This window comes from Orcinus orca, chromosome 8, assembly GCF_937001465.1.
Source record: "Orcinus orca chromosome 8, mOrcOrc1.1, whole genome shotgun sequence".
NCBI lineage: Eukaryota > Metazoa > Chordata > Mammalia > Artiodactyla > Delphinidae > Orcinus > Orcinus orca.
In genome coordinates, this window is record NC_064566.1 from 33,750,430 (window position 1) to 33,770,096 (window position 19,667).

Below are 19,667 nucleotides of genomic sequence, written 5' to 3' on the forward strand. Positions count from 1 at the left end.
CTTAAAAGCTTTTGCACAGCAAAGGAAACTATAAACAAGACGGAAAGACAACCAACAGAATGGGAGAAATTATTTGCAAACGAATCAACGGACAAAGGATTAACCTCCTAAATGTATAAACAGCTGATGCAGCTCAATATTAAAAAAACAAACAACCTAATCAAAAAATGGGCAGAAGACCTAAACAGACATTTCTCCAAAGAAGACATACAGATGACCAAGAGACACATGAAAATCAGCTCAACATCACTAATTATTAGAGAAATGCAAATCAAAACTGCAATGAGGTATCATCTGACACCAGTTAGAATGGGCATCATCAGAAAATCTACAAACAACAAATGCTGGAGAGGGTGTGGAGAAAAGGGAACCCTCTTGCACTGTTGGTGGGAATGTAAATTGATACAGCCACTATGGAGAACAGTATGGAGGTTCCTTAAAAAACTAAAAATAGAATTACCGTATGATCCAGCAATCCCACTACTGGGCATATACCCTGAGAAAACCATAATTCACAAAGACACATGCACTCCAATGTTCATTGCAGGGCTGTTTACAATAGCTAGGTCATGGAAGCAATCTAAGTGCCCATCGACAGACGAATGGATAAAGAAGATGTAGTGCATATATACAATGGAATATTACTCAGCCATAAAAAGGAAAGATATTGGGTCATTTGTAGAGACGTGGATGGACCTAGAGACTGTCATACAGAGTGCAGGAAGTCAGAAAAACAAATATCGTATATTAACGCATATATGTGGAACCTAGAAAAATGGTACAGATGAACCGGTTTGCAGGGCAGAAACTGAGACACAGATGTAGAAAACAAATGTATGGACACCAAGGGGGCAAAGCGGTGGGTGGTGGGGGTGGGGGTGGGGGTGTGATGAATTGGGAGGTTGGGATTGACATGTATACACTGAGGTGTATAAAACTGATGACTAATAAGAACCTGCTGTATAAAAACAATAAATAAAATTCAATAAATACCAAAAGCAAAAAAAAAAAGGTTGTGTCTGCTTTGATTAAATCATTCATGTGACAAACTGAAATACTTCCTCCCTGACTTTCTGGAGCAAGAAAGGTGGATTTTGTCTTTGTTGAAAAATGAGGAAATGACAAATTAATTTCGCCTATACTTTTTATTTCAGGGCAGCCCTTAAAGTACTGTTTATGATAAAACCTAGACTCTCTGCTAAGGAAAACAAACACCAGCACCACTCAGCTATCCAAAGTGAAGAAGTGCTAGGTAACCATAATTTGACTCTTCCTTTAGCTCCCAGGGGACGTTGCCATTTGAATATGATCTTTATTTCAGAATGAAGCATTGATATAGAGACAGGTAAAATTTTTTAACATCTTTTTAATTCTTCAATCAGTGAGGACAATATTTTGCTGTTTATGGGTACAAAACAGCCCTGTCCTAGGTATACAAGGGTATACATAAGTCTGTAACATTATTAGCTACAGTGAAATTACTTTACTAGACAGCACAGCAAAGTTGGATTAACTAAAGATATAATAAGAAAATGCTTTGAAATAACATGAAGTCAATGGACATTTGACTGTACAATTTACTCTTTCAAAATATAAACGTATGTCAGCTTATGTGTGTGAATTACACTCAGTCTCAACACAGCCACGTGTCTAGGAATGTGTAAACAACTCATAAGCCATTCTCTAAGGGGTGCAGTGAAAACTTCCAAAAGTGCCCCAGGTGTTTGTTCAGAGATAAGGGATAAACTTTAAGGCATTCTTCCAAGTGAATGTAAACTTTTCTGAAGTGGCCTTTCCAGTAACGTATTACTGTCGTAGATACACTGTACTTTAATTTATAGTGCTGTTGGATATTTTTAGCAGCACATCATCACACTAATTGTCACTTTTAAAAAATCAGCTTAAAAATCCTGCAATTATAAAAAATGTCTGGGGTGTTGTTATTCTGTACACATTAGGCAGGCACTTTCTGTTGACTTAACTGTAAATCCTATTTTCTTCTAATAATTTTTATCTTTAGCTAGAATTGTATTGCTAGTATTGTGTTCTAAATACCATGTTCACATATTGAGAAACAATGATTTGCCTACAATTTGTCTAATTTAAATCTGAGTTGATAATTTCTTTTAATAGGTCATTTTCTACAGAAGCGTTCAAAATAAATAGTGCTACTCTTTGAGCATGTTTCAACATGATGACGTCTTTCTATCTGTTATGTCTTTTTCCAAAGTAATTTTCAGAGCATGTGAACTAAACTGACTACTGGAGATGTGGATACAGGCCATTATGAGAGTCCCCTTGTAGTGACCAACTAGTTTCATTTAATTTCCTTCTTTCCCTTATAATTGGCAGAGACCACCAGGTAATTATCTGGATTCATGTCCTTGAGGGTTGGAGATTTGCTCTGGATGGGGGATGTCTTGCCATCCACACGGGAGATCTGCAGCATCCGGCAGGGGTCGTGTTTCAACAAATACCCTGCAAAAGTTTCCCAACCTCCTCCCACACGGACCATGACATGCTTGTTGTGCAGCATCTGGAATGAAAAGAGAGCAAAAGAGTTAAATTCTGAGAATTCTTGCAGTATCTCAAATCAGCTTCCAGCTCTAGCGTTATTGTTTTCTGTTTTGTTTTTCAAGCCCCTATTGTCCTTCCACTTCTTGCACAGTGTCTGAGTTAGCATACAGTTTATGAGAGAAGCTTTGTTTTTCCCATGCAAGTGGATCTTGCATGGTACATATCCCCAGGATCCTGCTTTGCCCTGCTGTGGGAATCAGGGTGTAGGTACAATCCCTTGCTTGGTTCAGCGAGTCTAGAGGCTCCTTGCTGACACTGACACCTGATTTTGCATCACAGCCTCATCATTGCCCAATTTCCTGCTTGCTGCCTCAGATCAGAGCTCTGTACTCCCCACTGGGTTATTCCCCTCTGAACCAGGACTTAAAAGACCATGGAAATGCCTGCTATGGAATATAGCTTTTTTTAATTGAAGTATAGTTGATTTACAATATTGTTAGTTTCAGGTGTGCAGCAAAGTGATTCGTTTATACATATATATGTATATATATTCTTTTCTTTTCAATTCTATCCCATTATAGTTTATTACAAGATACTGAGTGTAGTCCCTGTGCTATACAGTAAATCCTTGTTGTTTATCTAGTTTTGGAATATAAAGTTAATAATCACACAAATACTCAATGCAAAATAGAATTGAAAATGCACTCAGAAAAATTGAAATCTTCCCTAGTCACTGTCTGAGGCTTTCAAGGAAAGATACTATGGAATGGCCAAACATTTATGTTGTCTTTACTCTCATTCTTCTTAATTATGATAGAATCCTTCTTTAGAAACAAAACAAAAACAAAAAAAAACAAAACCCTTACCTTCAGGGCCATGAACCATCTAGAGCTCCAGGGTTAACAAGGCTACAGATTGAAAAGGTGAAGAATATGTGGTTCTTTCTACCTAGTAAAAACATGTCCGAGTTGTGGAGGATTGGCACAGGGAGCCAAAGATTTGATCTTGGCTTCTTTCAAATATCACAAAATGTAAGAATAAGGGGGAATGTCGCACCTTCACCAAAGACCTCTCCCCTGCCCGAAATACGATGAACACAGAGTGGCAATGTAATCTTGGGAAGGGAATATAGGTTTGGGAGGGGTTTGGTAAGTACTTTTCATGGTAGAGCCTATGAAATCTCTCTGAATTTCTCTCACTCTGTGTTACCTTCAGATCTGGATTTTTTTGACTCCTATCCAGTGGGGGAAGACTTTGCCCTTAGCTGTTGAGATTCTGATGAAAGTTTTGGATTCTCTTTCTGTATGCCTATACCCACAAAATATTGCATATATATTTAGGGCTTTCACAGACTCCCCAAAATCCATCCATAGGCTCAAGGTATGAAATCCTGAAACATGGGGTTGACATAAGGCAGTTTTCAAAATCAAATATCGTGGAAAGTAATAAAAATGTGCTGAATAACAATAATTAAAACTATTAGACTCATGAGAATTAAGTGTAACTATACTGGTAATTCTCACTTAGAATATTAGAATTTTAGATAGAAAGGATCTGGGGAAACATTTTCTAACAAGAAGGCTTCAAACTTATTTTAGCACCAGCATCTACTCATTAAATAAAATCTCAGTGGGAACCCATGAAATATAAAGCATATAAGAGGAGACAGGATTTAGCTTATAACCATTCTGCCTCCCCAGGTCCGCCAGTGGTCCCATGTTCCTGTTGTTTAGGATGGAGATACTGAGGCCCAGATCTTTAATGTGATTTCCTGACTCCCAGTCTAGTACTCTTCCCACAACGGTTCCTCCTTATAAAATCCATCAAGGCTTTTATAATTTTACGGGCCTATTTTCATTGCCACAAGTTCCTGGGTGTGCCTCTATTTCCTGTTTTCAAAACTTGGGAGTTACTGGGACAAAAACTGCAAAGGCCAGGGTCAAAATAGCACTTTGACCCTTTCTCCCATTGTTCCAAGAGCACTGCTTTTGCCTATTGTTGAAGTTCTGGTACCTCCTAGCCCTGTAAATTACATTTAAGAATTGTCTCTAAAGGTCCTTGGTATGAATGTCCCTGGAAGAATGCCCAAGTTCACTTGACTGTAAGCAGGCTGTTTCAACCAGAAAGAACCGCCAGCCAGAAGCGTCTTTAAACAATTAGTGAACTCTGGGAAACAGTGACAGAAATGCTTTTCAGCCTGGAGTATATGATCATGAAGGTAAAAACTCTGCTTGCGGATTCTTTAATGAATCCATAGGACAATGCAAAGTGGATTCAACATGAGACAGAGTCATTCTGAATGTGAGTAACATAGGAATTAAATTTCTGCTCATCTCGTCTTCCAGAATCTTCTTATAGCTAATCAGCAACGTATAACTTCCCAAAGAAAGCCAATGGTCAAACTGGACAAGTTTCAAGCATGGGATTAAGGTATAAGAGCTACAGGTATTCCTATAGCCTGATTGTAGAGATTTAAATTCGATGCCTTTTCTTAGAACATGCTCAGTCTCAAGAAAAAAAAAGGAAGAAACGAATGCCAACCTCATGTCCATAAACAAAATCCCTATTGTTTAACCTAAAAGCAAATCAACCTGCTATAAACTAAATTGCTCTCAACCCCTCCTTCCCTTCACAGCATTTACCGTGTCAAACTCCAACCTTGGATTAAGTGTATAATCTTCTTCCTAAATCAGGGCTGAGCTGCTGAGCTCTTCGGGAAGAACTCCTTCCACCTCAGAGATTAGTGACATTAGATCAAGTGCAATTAACTGAGCCTTTTATTTTTTGTTTTGGTCAGTCCCATTTCTTATTCCTCTCTATTATTCTCAAGTACACTACCCATTTCATCCTCATCAGTCTACCATGACTTCATCTTTGTCAGGCATGGCTTCCTCTCTCTTGGTACCTCCACCGGCTAATTCACTCCAACCTATATTTATCCTTTACCCTGCCTTTCTTGTCACATAAATAAGTCCTTCTGTTCAAGGTCAAGTCCTCCCCCCCCCACCCCCGCCCCGTCCTAATCCCCATTTCCGCTCATGAAGAACCCAGCTACATCAAACATCTTATCCCTCTTCTCTCTCTTTCCAATTTAGTGTATAATGGTCCTTACCGTTTAGGAAATAAACGTATCCAAGCCCCTCCCACTCTTGTGCAAAGAAAACTCTTCTTCTTTCATCCCAGTCTACTTTGCTCTCATACCTTCTCCTTACACCTGAGCTTCCTGACAGTTAAGTTTACACTCAATGTTTTCACTTCTAATTTCCTATTTACTGTCCAACCAACAGTAGGCATTGCTTCTGCTTAACTGACTGCATGAGAAAGAAAACCAGATGACTTCTAGAATTATCAAATCCAGTGGACTGTCCCTAATCCTTGTCTTCTTTGATCATTCAATAAGGTATCTGATAGTACTGACACTCCTTCCTTGAAACTCCCTACTCTTTTACTCTCCATGACAAGACTCTCTTTCCTGGATGTCCTGATACCTACCTGAGGGTTCTCTCTCTGCTTCCTTCACAAGTTGTATTTCTTCTACTTATTTTTAAGTTTTGCTTTTCCAGAGGATTCTGAAGTTATCTGTCCTTTCTCTACTGCTTTTCTCAGTCTAACCACTCTCTATTTGCAACCTCATGGTTTTCACTGCCATCTACTTTTGCATCCCCAAACTATAACTCTAGCCCTTGTTTCTTCCTGGAGCTTCCAAATGCAAAGGCAACCTGCCCTCTTCCTTCCACTAGGGCCCCACAGGTCTTTCATCATAGGGTTGGTGACATGAGCAACCTCCATACCTAGTCAGATACCAAAAACATTCATTTCCCACTAAATGTTTCTCAGGATTTTTGCTACCACTGCCACTACTTAGTTCAGGAATTCATCTTTCCCTGGTCTATTGTAGAGGGCTCACTGCCTCCAGGCTTGCTGTGTCCAATCCATTTAGTAAACTGCCACCAAATGGAATTCCATAAGTGCAAGTGTGATCGTGTCCTGCCTAAATACTCTCACGACCTCCCTGTCTCCTGTAGGGTGAGTCACTTTATTTGCATATGTTACTCTCCGTGACCACTCCTGCCAGCCTCATCCCTTCCCTGAGCCCTGGGACCCATGAATACTTGTAGTTCTATATTCCCAGATAACATACTCTTTCTTTCATGCTTTTTGCACGTTTGCCCCTAAATGTGGAACGTCCTTTCTGTTCTTCCCTCCCTGCTCACCAGGACCATAAACATTTCCCCAATTCAAACATCACCTCCACCTGAAAAAATCTTCCAGGGTCATACCCCTCATGGATGAGGGAATCCTTCCTTGACATGTGCTGTTTAGTTTACACATGATTTCACTGCTTTGCTCATTCTAACGAATTGTAACTATTAATTTACCTGTATGCCCCTTTTAATAATATGGCGCTCTCTGAAAAGAGTGATGATGTACCTCTCATGTTTGGACTCTCACATATGTGATCTCAGAACAGTGTCAATAGTGTAAACATATAGTACTCCTTTTCATGTATCTTTCCATACTACTTACTTTGCCTAATGTAAGATATCAGTATCAGTATTACTCCCATTTTATAGATAGCAAAACTGATGCTCTTAGAAGAACTGATGCTCTTAAACAACTTGTGCAAGATCACACAACAAATCAGTGGCAGAACTGGACAAGAATCCTTTTGTTTTTGTCTATTATACCATATCCACTTATTCTGTAAAGCTCCTAGATTTAGATTTTCATACCTGCTTAGTTACTTACAAGTGATAATTTAGCACAGGCAAGGAATTATCAATGTCAGGAATAGTTATAAGTTGCTTAAGCAGATTAAATGCTCACATAAAATGATTTATAGTTTTATGTCCTAATAAACTTTAAATAAATATTGCATTTAATTTAAGAAGGTTATCCTCTAAGTGGCCCTAATTATTTCAGAAATAAATATGTGTCAAGTACAGGTAATACAATAAAATATATTTATAGGTATCTGTTGGCATAAGGAGAGCTGGGCTTTGATTCTCTGTTCAGTGTGCATTTTACAGTTCCTTTATTTTTAATGCTTCACAATGTTGAACAATTTTGTGTTCTCCATTCCAAAAGATAACTCATTTTGGCTAATAGGGCTAATATACATGTGAATTGAGTATTCAGTGTAGTTTTCTATGTTGTTTGTTGCATTTTTCTCTTTTTAAAATATCTTTATTGGAGTATAATTGCTTTACAATGTTGTGTTAGTTTCTGCTGCACAACAAAGTGAATCAGCTATGTGTATACATATATCCCCATCTCCCCTCCGTCTTGAGCCTCCCTCCCACCCTCCCTATCCCACCTGTCTAGGTCATCACAAAGCATCAAGCTGATCTCCCTGTGCTAGTTGCACTTCTCTTGAGTAAAGAAAAATAAGTTAGAGTTGCTACAAATATTCCCCAACACTGCACATTGCAAAGCAGTAGTTTTTGCATATTAGGCTTATTCTAACATTGCTATTTTCTACAGTTGACCTCATTCCTCACCATGCCCCTGATTCTAACAAAGGGAAAAAGATTCTTTACCAATTTAGCAACATTTCTCAATGCTGAAGGGGAAAAGAACAAAATAACAAAAATCTTGTCTCAACATTTCTCCCAAAGGCCTTAATGAAGTTTCATAAGCAGATCTGGGTTATTGTAAACATTTTTTTTTTTTGATGTCTATGAGTGACATACATACTTTGCCCAGGGAAAAGAATCAGTAGGTCTCAAAGTTATGTTTTTTAATAATTTCTTCTAATAATGGGAAAAAGAACTCCCATTCTTACCAAGGGCATTTTGATTTCTGCCTTTGTTCTATTATGATATTTAACTACATGTTGTTTTCTTAGTAGGTCTCTTCTCTTGTGCCAGCAAAGGGAAACTTTTTTCTTAGTTGACACAGAGTCGTAATATTAGAGCACCTACTATGTGCCAGATAATCTACAAATATGCCTTCTTGAATTAAGGAGGATAAAAAAATTGAGGTCATTGGCAATGCTGTCATTTCACAGATGTACAAACTGGCAGACACAGGGTCACACAGGGGGTTCCCAGAGCCAGGCTAGAAATCACACCTCCTTTACTCCCAATCTAGTACATGGCCTTACAATTGAACAGCTATACTCTTCCAAAAATTATTATTCTAAAAATGAATCCAATCTTGAAAGGTGGATGAATCACTTAATATATTGACCCAGTAGTGGTTTATAACATGTCAGATAAGTCTTTTGATTTACTGGATTCAGTGCACATCTTGTCAGGCTACACTATGTTTACCTAAAGCCCACTTTCTAGTACCACCTTTCAATCTTATTTTCCTAACATAGTAAGGTAACAAACTATCCCATAAACAACAAATTCTGTAACTCATCCAGATACTTAATTTAAAGAAACAAATGGGTTGAAAGGAAATAAGTTAATTCTCTTATATCAACTTACAACATAATGGAAAATCCAAAACGTTGTAGAAATGATTAATCAATAGCTTCCTACAAATTCTGAGATCACTGCGGTATCAGGGGGTCTAGTGGTCTGGCTCTTATGATGTGTGATAACAGGACTTCAGGAAGAAGATTTTTTTTCCTTTCTAATTATTGGAGAGACAGACTGCAATCACATTATATGCAGTTGTTAAACTTAAAGCAAGAAAAAATATGTATTTTTCTTCTTCTTGGGCACATTAATCAGAATTACGTCGACTCACTTTTTGTTGACAAGGCAGAGCTGATATTTATGTATGGATCACAGAAAATCATATGTTTTACTAAATGAAAAAAATGGTCACATAAGAGAGCCAGGAAATATTATGGATTTACTGGTAATGTATTTGGTTTTTAAGGTGACCAGGTTGTATAAATTTATATTATACAAACAAAAAACAAGCAAAATACCACCAACAAAAATAACTAACTAACAGGAAATGTCTTTTAGGTATGCAGAATTTAAAGTTAAATGCTTTAGGTCCATATTTGATAGCTTTATTTTATTAATTCCCCAGTACAGATCTGCTTGCATGTTCACATCTGTCCTAAATCATAATTCCTATGAAATGCTTCAGGTGTCGCCACCTTCTCAGCAAAACACTGACACATCTCTTTCATTCTGATTTGAGTCTTTTGCCGGTGAACTTGAAAATGCAGGGAAGCAGGAGTGTCTCTCTAGTGCTCTGAATACAAATGTCATTAGACCCGGAGGATGTGAAAGCTTTCCAGCAGGATGCCCTCATCATCCCTCACACTTCACTAATCCACCCTCCACTCCAGTGCCAGAGTGATCTTTGAAAAAGGAAAATCTGATCAGGCTACTGCCTTGCAGTGGACCTGTGAGTGGTTCTCCATTGTCTGCAGTGTTCCTCAGCCATTTTTAGTTCCAGTCCATCTGAGGAATATGACTCTTTCTCATCAGAACAAAAGCCCATGGCAAAGATTCTGGGAAAGCAAGGGTGTGAGCGTGCGAGCATGCATGGGTATGTGTGCTTGTGCGTGTAGGGATGGGGCAGGATCTGCATCTCTAGGGTGGGCAGAAGAACACATAATTTGAGGAAACAATTTGCCAGTGTTTCTGATATCCCTTCCCCTACCTCTGTCCCTCTCCTGTCCCCATGAGAACAACCACCCGGAGACACCAAGCACTTCACAGTCCAGTTCCTTTCCCACCTTCTTTCTCATTATGCCTTAATGATCACATACTGTTGTGCAGGTTGCACACTGCACAACTATGCGCTATACTGTGGCCCTACCTTTCTGTACCCATGACCACCTTCCAAATTATTTACCCAACAAATATTCTGAACTCCTTAGAATCCCATGAAAGTTTCATCCCTTTCTACATGCAGAGAATTGTTCCACATTCACCAGGTGAATTAAAGTGAGTCTCTTCCATTGGCCATTCAACAAATATTTGTTGAGTGCCAGACAAGGTTATTCCTTGCTAAATTTTATGCCCTGAGGGCCTAGGGCAGTGAAAAGTACATAATAGGCAATCAATAAATGCTCGTTAAATGGATGAATGAACAATGTTAACACCTACTAATGCTCCACCCAGGCATCACTGCCTTTATGGAATATTTTTGCACTCTCTGACATTTAGATTACCTTCTTTGGACCTTGAGATTTTCCTGCACAGACCTCAAGCAAAGCACCTACAATACTTTGTTGCCTTATTTCTTGTCCATCTTTCCGACCTCTCTAAAGGGTACCTGGCAACTATTACCATATGTGCTATGTAAAACATCACATATGGAAAGATAAGAAAAAAGAAAAGATGAAATGCTTTGTCTTTAGAAGGAAGAGTCTAAAAAACAAACAAACAAAAAAAAACCAGGATGTGAATGATAATCCACATCAAACATTGTTTAAAGAATTCCTTTGAGAGAGACAGATTTTGGGTCAGAGAAGGAAGCTTTAACAGAGATCATATTTAAAAGGGGGAGATTGTATTGAGAATCAATAGAGCAATGGACAGAAGAGAGAGAAAGGAGAAGGGGAAAGAAGGAGAGAAGAAGAAAGCGTCCTGAATGAATCCAAAATATTATTCTCTTCGTTATCTCCCTTCACAAATTCTCATAACACCAGGAATGCATATTTTTTAAAAATATAGTTCACTATAGTAACAAACCACTTGATAAAAATTTCAAACCCTCCTCTTTCTCTTTCAATGCTTAAGTGTTTGGGGCCACTCTCATTAAGCCCTTCCCCACTTAACTGACCACAGTGGCTCATATTTCTGCCCAATCTGTGAACTGCTCTCCGCCTGAGCCATCCTTCTAAGAGGCAACCATCTCTGACACGGACTGAGGAGAGGAGACAACCCACCTAAATTTAGATCAGTTTGGCTTCCTGGGACATCATATGTTTCCAACCCTGCTCTCTGTATGCTTTTACAAGCCCTCATAACTTGAGTGAAAATATTGTTTTTAGAATGCAGTCATCCAGAGAAAGAGTGTTAAATTAATTTATAGGACAACAGACTCTGTCATCATCTAATGTTATATTGAAATGGCATACGCTGAATATTGGGCAACTGGGAATTCAGCTCTCTGCCTAAGGTACCCTGACACCTGGAGGAGTAAGATGGCAGGTGTTCAATCCCTAGTTGAAAGGCTGAAACCTGCATTTTCAAGATACGTGTTGAGGTCGCCTGTGAATAGGGCAGCGGAGGCTCTGTTAACCACAGGTGACATAGGAAGGCTCCTTTTTGTCAAAGGTTGGGGATTCATCTCAACATCTCTAGCTACTTGAAATTATAAACGGTTAAATACTACCCAAATAAACAAGCTTCTGGAATTATTGTTTACAAAGAATTTTTCATGTTTATTGTCTCATTTTTATCTACCTAACCATCCTTTTGTTTATTACGCCCTTTTCCTAAATAACGCTTCAGAGATTTGAACTACAGTCACCAGAGCAGAAGCTACCATCTGTTTTGTCTTTACCAGACTGCCTAGGTATGGTTAACACTAACTAGCTGTACAACCCTAAGACATTTATTGAATCTCTCTGTGCTTCAGTTTCTCATCTGTAAAATGATTATAGAGTTTTTTGGATAAAGGTATTAATATGTGCAAGCATTTAGCCACGTTGCCTGGGGCATGATACTCAATAGCAACCTGCCGTTATCATAATTATTATTGAAAGAATAATACTGCTATTGTGATAATGATGATAAGCTTCTTATGGATTTTATTTCAGTTACTTCTTGTAGCAACTCTAAGTGGCTTGCATTATTATCGACATTTACAGATGACAAAATGATAGCTCAGAAAGGTGAAGTAAATTGCCCAAAGTCACTTAGCTAGGAAGTGACAAAGTTTAGATTTGAACTTGAGTTTCTCTGACCTCGAAGGCAAGACTCAGTACCCCTTAACTATACATTCTAAAGGGGCTTCACCAGGAGTCATGGTTGCCTGAGTTCTTACCTAGACTCTTCCCACGGACAAACCTCTTTTCTTTAGGAATAGGTGTTGTCAATTTATGATGTCTCCATTTATGATCCTATCGCCCAGCTCTCAATGTACCCAGACCCAGAACATAAAGGAACTTAATACATGCTTGGAAGGATTTGTTTAAATTTGAACCTGATTGTTTAACCCATACAAGAATACTGAAAATTAGGTATACCCAGAGTGCTTTGCCCTGGGCCCCATACTCTGAAAGGAAACTGTAGAGCAGAAATCTCTGACAGCCTGCAAAATACTTTCACTTAAATCATTTCATTTTGTTATCACACCTGCTCAGTGGTTTGGCAGGTTAATATTTGTTCCCATTGCACAAATGGGGAAAAAGAGGTTAGGTGGGTAGCTCATGGACACACAGCAAGAACACAGACCTAGTCTCCTGATTCCCAGTTTTGTGACTTGTTGTCTTCAGTAATAAATCACAGCAGGGGGAATGTAATCCTCGAACCCTCATTTGAAGGGTGAACTGTTGCAGTGTCCTAATGATGAGAGCCAATCCTCCAGCATGAGCAGGGCCTTGAATCAGAAACCTTCTGGCTGTTGAGGCTGGCCAGAAAAATATTCCTGGCCTGCTTTTGTTGTTTCCCTCTGGAGGGGTAAAAAGTTTAATTCCCAGGCTCAATGTAGACAAATGACTCTCAGTAGCTTCTTTCTGGAAGCAAACATGAGAAAAGCAGCTAGCAGACGAATGTAACCATTGACTGGTAAAAAGTTCCCTTTGCATCTGCCTTGAAATATGTGCAGGAGCCCTTACTGCCAACTGTCTGTCAGTTCTCATCTCCTCGTTATGTAAGGTCTCCATTTTCCCAGTTCTGCACCAAAGGAAATGAAGAAGCCTTAGCCGCAATCTAATTACCAGTCCATGGCAACATTTCAGACGGGGAAGGCAAAGTTACCATAAATATTTAATAGAATACTCAGCATAGTGAAAGCAGCGAGCTGGAAAATGATGGTGCCGGAAAGGGAACACTTGTCTACAGGAAGGATTTGTAGCTGGTATACACCCAACTGAAACTAGAATTCATCTACCCCAAAGATGCAACATCTATTCAGGAAGGGGAGCTGAGCTCCAAGAGGCAATGAAAGCCCAACCCTTCCACTAATCAAACAGGGCCATGTTTGTCTGACTCAATCTGAACTCCATTCTCTTCTACGTACTGATAACAAAACCCAACAGACTGGAATCAGTACTGGGAGAGCCAAAGGTTAACATTGCCAAAGGTGGCAATTCAGGTCCTGAAAAGTAACAACAGTGTCTGGAATCCAGACGCTGGAAAAATTACTGCTTTGCCCCTGTTTTTAATGTATCTTTAGTATATTGGTAGACCCATTAAAGTGGAAAACCAAGTATTACTAAATATATTCAGAACTTTTATATTGACAAAATATTTGAAAACCTGAGTCTCCTTTTTCTCAAAGCCCCATTCAAATGAAAGGCAAGGAATAAAGATGTTATAAAGCTACCAGGGCAAAGAGAAATTAAGAGGATATAACAGTAGACAAAAAAGGTCAAACACAGTTTTAGAAGATGGAAAAAAGATAAATGAGTCATAACTGACTGAAGGTAGAGAGAGCTGAAACTAAAAACTTGAAATGACAGCTGACAAAGTGAAGCAAGTCAGATCAGGCCTTGAAACTATAGGAAACTCAGGTTTTAAAGTCCTCAGGTACTTCCATCAGGTAAGGAGAGAAATATAGCTGAAAAAAAAGAGAAATGGCTGAAAATCAGTATAAGGATCAGTTAGCCCCCAGATTTTTACTGCACCCCACTCCAGAGTTGCTATGCCTGTGACTATCTCCATGGTGCCAATGACCACATCATCACAGCAGGAGACTGAAGGTTTCTCTTTGTAGAAATTGAATCAGAGATGCTCCAGACTAGGGCTCAGGAACAGGATGAAAAGATGGACAGATACATGATAAAGCAAGTCCAGCAAAGTGTTCATTGTAGAACCAGATGGTAGTTCTATGGGTATTGACTTCTCTCTGAAATATTTTCACAATAAAGTGTTAGAGGAAAAATTCATCCCAAATCCGAATCCAATCTGTTCTCACCGTCTCCACTGCTATCTCCCTCATCCCAAGGTTCCTTCATCTCACCTGGATTTACCACAATAACCTCCCAACTGTTTTTCCTGCTCCTGTTCTGCCCCTCGGTACACTCTCAACAGAGAAACTAGAGGGATCTTGTTCAAACAGAAGTTACCTTGGGTCACAGCTCCACTCGAGACACTGCCTGGCTTCCCATTTCACCGGGAACACACTACAGGGTCCTTCCAACAGCCTCCAAGTTCCTCCGTGACCTGAACTCCTGTTACTTCTCTGACTTTATGCGCTACCACGGGGCCCTTCATATGCTCTGATGCAGCCACATTGGCCTCCTTGCTATTTCTCAGACACTCCAGGGCTACTCCAGGCGCATTCTTGACCTGGTGTTCCTTCTGTCTAGAAAACATTTCCCCTAGACAACTGGAGAGCTAACTCTGCACCTCTTTCATGCCCTTGCTAATCTCTCATCTCCTCAGTAAGCTGACCTTAACGACTCTTAAAACTGCAGTCTCTGCTCCCGGCACTCCCAGCCTACCTTACCCTGCTCTACTTTTCCTTTCCCACTCCAACACAAAACTTATCACTTCTAGCAAGCTCTATAATTTACATATTTATTATATTTATGGTTTAGACAGTAGAATCCGTCCCAACTAGGGTTGCCAGATTTATCATATAAAAATGCAGGGCACCCAGTTCAGTCTGAATTTCAAATAAGCAACAAACACTCTCTCAGTATAAGTATGTCCCCTGCAATATTTAGAACAAACTCATTCTAAAAGGTATCTGTTGTTTATCTGAAATTCAACTGTAATTGAGCATCCTGTATTTAATCTGACGGCCCTACACACACACACACACACTCACAGGAATATAAGGTCCTCAAGGGGGCCAGGGATCATCTGTTTTGTTCTCTGATATATCCTCAACTCCCAGAACACGGCATGTTTCAGAGTATATGTTGAATAAATATATGTTGGGTGAATGAATGATTACATTTTCTCAGGTGCGCTGTAAGAATACAAGGGAATAATCCCCAGAAGACACGTGATCCAGGAAATAGGGAATCCACCATCAAAGCAAGTTTAAAAAACATCAAAGCAAGTTAAAAAAAATGTCTCAGATGACACTGTGAGGCCAATCTGGGGGAGGAGGACACATGTGAAGAGGCCAGAAATGAAACCAACAGATGAACTGGTGCTTCTGCCTGTGACATGATCATTGTGATGGGCTTCACAGTTCTTTCAGGGCATCTGATAGGGGTTCTTAGTCATACTTAGGACCAAAAACAAGACATTATTGACTTCAAGGAAAATAAAAATGGTTACAAAAAATAAAAGTAATCATGGCACACTACAATATTTACGTGACCATTATAAAGTAAATACTGACTACAGTACTGATTTGACCAACATTGTGGTACCACCAATGATGCTCGGCAAATAGGAGGAAGGAAAGTGTATGTGTGTTGGGGGGTTAGGCGGAAGCATCAGATTGCTAAATTGTCATCTTCCTGCTCTTGCTACCTTGGGTTTATAAGCAGACCATAGAAAACGTTTAAAATTTAGAAACTAAGGAAGAACAGCATGATTACATAACTTAGAAATTTGGAGACAAATGAAAGAAGAAACAGCTTCCAGAGGTGAAACTAGCTGCCTCTAGGGAAAATTTGGGAGAAGAAGAATGGAAAAGGGTAGAAAGGGAAGGGGCAGGTTTGCTGGTTTTGAACATAAATCTTACAGCACCACTTTATTAACTATATATATATATATATATTTACAAAAATTAAAATTTAATTTAAAACCCTCAGTTCTGCTACTTAAGGAAACAAAACTAAAAGGGGAAAAATAGAATTTCTAAAACATCAACATAGAAAACATTTTATTATCCACAAAATTATATTATTGCTATAAAAACTTTATTCTTCTTTTGCAAACTCGCTGGCAGGCTCTCATACACTTCACTATATAAGGATGCAATGTTACATGAAATTACTACACATTTAATGATGAATCTTTTTTCCTCTTTGACATACTTCAGGAGTAGTAGATAATGGAAGAGTATTCAGACCTGAGTTCCAACCTGGCTACCTAATCTCAAATGTTTACTAACATTTTATTAAGACTTTTTGGTTTACAAAATCCTTTATACCACCATTTCATTTGATCCTCTAATGTTACTTTAAAAGTTATTTTCATATTATACATATTTGGATTTCTCCCAACATTAAACAAAAACATCACAATTTCCTCAGATAAGATGGCTACATGAACTTAGGAGGGCAAAGCTTTGCTACTTGCATTGTTTCCTTATAGTTTACTTTATCCTCCCCTGTTCTTTCTGACTCTTGAACAATTATAAGTCTACAATTAAAGCCTTAGCATTTCTTTTCCAGAAACTTTCCTTACAAGATCACGCTTCCTGGTTCTTCCTATTTCTCCCTCCATGCTAATTAAATGCCAGTCACTGCTTTCCTTGTAAACCTCATTGTCTCCAAAAACCTTCTCTGAGGCACAAAAGTATTGCTTTTCCTTTCAGTTTTTCATGCTATTAAAACAGTTCAAGAGCATAGAAGAAGAATATACACCAATCTCACTTACCAATATATACGTAAAAATATTACTTTTGCATGTGGCTTTTAAAAAAATCTTTATCTTCCACACAGTTACTCTTTGCTACATCTTTTAAATAGATTGTACTATTCTGAACTCAAAAATCTTTCTTTATTGAATACTCTATTTCCAGCCTTCATTTTCCAATATGAGGAGGTGAAGTTTGGAGCTCACTTTCAAATTATTCAGTCTTCCTAAAGACCAAGTGCAGAACAATTAAACAATTCATCACTGACTGTGTCTACCCACCCTTGCTTCAGGGACTGGTCATACGTTCACTTATAAATGAGCCTACTGTTCCATGGGGCCACCCAGAGGTTCCCATAGGGAGGATGACACACACTCTCTTGATAAAAGCCACACCTAACTAATACCCTAGGAAACGATCACCTGAAACTGCTCAAATTCACCATATTCAGACAAGAACTTTCAAAGCTCGCATATTGATTTTCTTTGCTCTTAAATTCACTTTTGTCTCCAAGAATTCAGGTATCTCTTTGTCTGTCCAAGTTTCCATGAAAGTTTTCAGCAGTCTATCTTTTCTTTTTATGTTTCCATAATTTTATATTTCTATTCTCTCATTTCTGTAATTTTACTCATGATTTTTTAAAGTCTTTCATACATGCATGCATGTGTGTGTGTGAGAGGTGTGTGTACAGGTATGTTATAGCAATAAAAGTTAGAGCAATAATTTTTATAAATGTATCCCAGCTGATATAAATATATATACATCCATCCCCATTACCATGTCTTTTCTTCCTTCAACTATTGTTGGAGGGATGTTGTTTGTCTAACTAGGGCCTGGCTGGAGCAATGGAAGACTTTCTTTCTGGTTTAGTCCATCTGTCTTAAATAATGTGAATTTTCTCATCACAAAATCCACAGAACCATTCCTCAGTCATGTGGGTTCCACTTCATTTTCTCTCCTCAACAACCCACTGCACATGATGATATGTTTCTGTTTACACAAGTGTCCTCACATATTTCAGGAACCCACCTGCACAGCTATACCTCTTCATGTCAATGAGAAATCGTGGTTTTTCTGATAAACACTTCCCTGTGTCCTTTTATTCCAAGTCAAATTATGATGTTGAAGGAGCAGCAATGCCCACTCCTCAGTGACAAATCTAGTCTGTACTTCCTAGTGCTTTGTTTCCAATTCAGCTAAGCCTCTGGTAATGTGTGTGTTAATATAAGGGCCTCAGATACAGACTCTGTCCCTAGCTTGCTAATAAAAATGTCACCACTGTAGACAGGTTGAGGCCATCCCCTTATCTGCAGTGTAGGTCTACAAGAGGGAAAGCCACCAATGATGTAAGTCGCTCTGATTCTGCTCTTTCCTTCTTCAGTCTTAAATGTCCTCTTTTGTTTGTTCTAATAACTTTTAAGGCCACTCAAAGTTCTTTTCTGTCACTTTGTGATTCATGCCCCCTAGCATCTAACCAGCTTATGTTGCAAGATCAAAACCAAAAATTTTGTAATTAATGTTAGAGTCACATCAGTGGCCTTCAGAAATGGATACTCCATATTTTGCCCATTAAGTAGTTATTAAAAGCATGACTGTCTGAGATCTTGAAGACTTCAGCACTGAGGCCTACAAGCTGAGATGTACTTTCCATCTACATCAGCCTGGCAGTGGTCTTTGAAGTGTGACATCTTCACCTAATGCCCTCCTCTCCGCGCTTTGCCTAATTTTCCATTTAGAGAGCTCTCCCTGCCCTCTATACCTTTACAAGCTCTTTGTGCAATTTCATAAAACTCCATTAACCAGTCTCAGCACATTCACCATCTATTCATTCTTAACTCTCAAGTCTACCACCCTTTCTTCCCTGTCTCTCCCATATCCTAAGAGGTCTTCAGGAGGGTATTTAATCTTGCCTGACTTATCTTTTTTTTCTTTCCATTTTGAGCCTATTTGATCCTTTTATTCTAACATAATTTAAATTATCTCCCACATAGCTTTGTCAAGCTTATGCTGATAAAGGTTTGCAAAGGATGTTATGAAAGAATCTTAGAGATACCTTCAGCTTAGTCTTGAGGGGCAAGAGTTCTTGAGAATATTTCTTGGAGGAAATGATCTGAGTCTCAAAGAGAAGTAGGATTTCACTGGATAAAGAAGGGCTAGAAGGGCATCCCGGGTTGGGGGAAAAGCACATGCAGAGGGACAGAAATATAAAGCAGCACAATCTGAACATAACACCGAGTAGTTCACGGCTACCATGGCTAAAATGTGAGAGGGATGAGGAGAGACTGTTAGGAGATGCAGCTAGTGAGGTAAAGAGTGATCAAGAATAAGATGACCCTCATGGAAGCAACCTACATGCCCATCGACAGACGAATGGATAAAGAAGATGTGGTACATATATACAATAGAATATTACTCAGCCACAGAAAGGAACGAAATTGTAGAGACATGGATGGACCTAGAGACTGTCATACAGAGTGAAGTAAGTTAGAAAGAAAAACAAATATCGTATATTAATGCATATATGTGGAACCTAGAAAAATGGTACAGATGAACTGGTTTGCTGGGCAGAA

At 38.9% G+C, this 19,667-nt stretch overlaps 1 protein-coding gene across 11 annotated transcripts in view; it reads right to left on the minus strand.

The window, feature by feature from the left end:
- Window positions 1-1,348: 1,348 nt before the first annotated feature.
- Window positions 1,349-19,667, minus strand: part of GAS2 (growth arrest specific 2) — a 159,550-nt gene continuing 141,231 nt past the window's right edge. For all 11 annotated transcript variants that reach the window (XM_049713497.1, XM_049713503.1, XM_049713498.1 and 8 more), the window contains one exon: window positions 1,349-2,536. In XM_049713497.1, coding sequence (XP_049569454.1) covers window positions 2,318-2,536 — 219 coding nt within the window. In that variant the 3' untranslated portion in view covers window positions 1,349-2,317. The remainder of the gene's footprint in view (window positions 2,537-19,667) is intronic.